At 36.6% G+C, this 232-nt stretch overlaps 1 protein-coding gene across 1 annotated transcript in view; it reads left to right on the forward strand.

Annotated features, from left to right (window-relative positions):
• The window catches only part of LOC116702192 (uncharacterized serine-rich protein C215.13), a 5,193-nt gene that overhangs the window by 2,836 nt on the left and 2,125 nt on the right, over nt 1–232 (forward strand). The window contains exon 3 of the mRNA XM_032536351.1: nt 1–188. This exon is cut by the window's left edge and continues 187 nt beyond it. Coding sequence (XP_032392242.1) covers nt 1–188 — 188 coding nt within the window. The remainder of the gene's footprint in view (nt 189–232) is intronic.

Below are 232 nucleotides of genomic sequence, written 5' to 3' on the forward strand. Positions count from 1 at the left end.
AACCCAGAAAGGCCAACGCCAGACAGGCGTAGACATAACTTATATAGCGTTTAAGAGAAAAGGAGAGCAATCAGAAAAAGGGCACCAAATAGAAAGAGATTTGACAAAACTGAAGTTAAGAAAAGTTAAAAATTCTATTAAAACATCAGCAACCACCATCAAATATCCTCCCAACCACATGATAACACCCTACATGCTTTAATTCAATTACAAAATGATTAGCCCCCCTTAT

The sequence above is a fragment of the Etheostoma spectabile genome, chromosome 14 (genome assembly GCF_008692095.1).
Source record: "Etheostoma spectabile isolate EspeVRDwgs_2016 chromosome 14, UIUC_Espe_1.0, whole genome shotgun sequence".
NCBI lineage: Eukaryota > Metazoa > Chordata > Actinopteri > Perciformes > Percidae > Etheostoma > Etheostoma spectabile.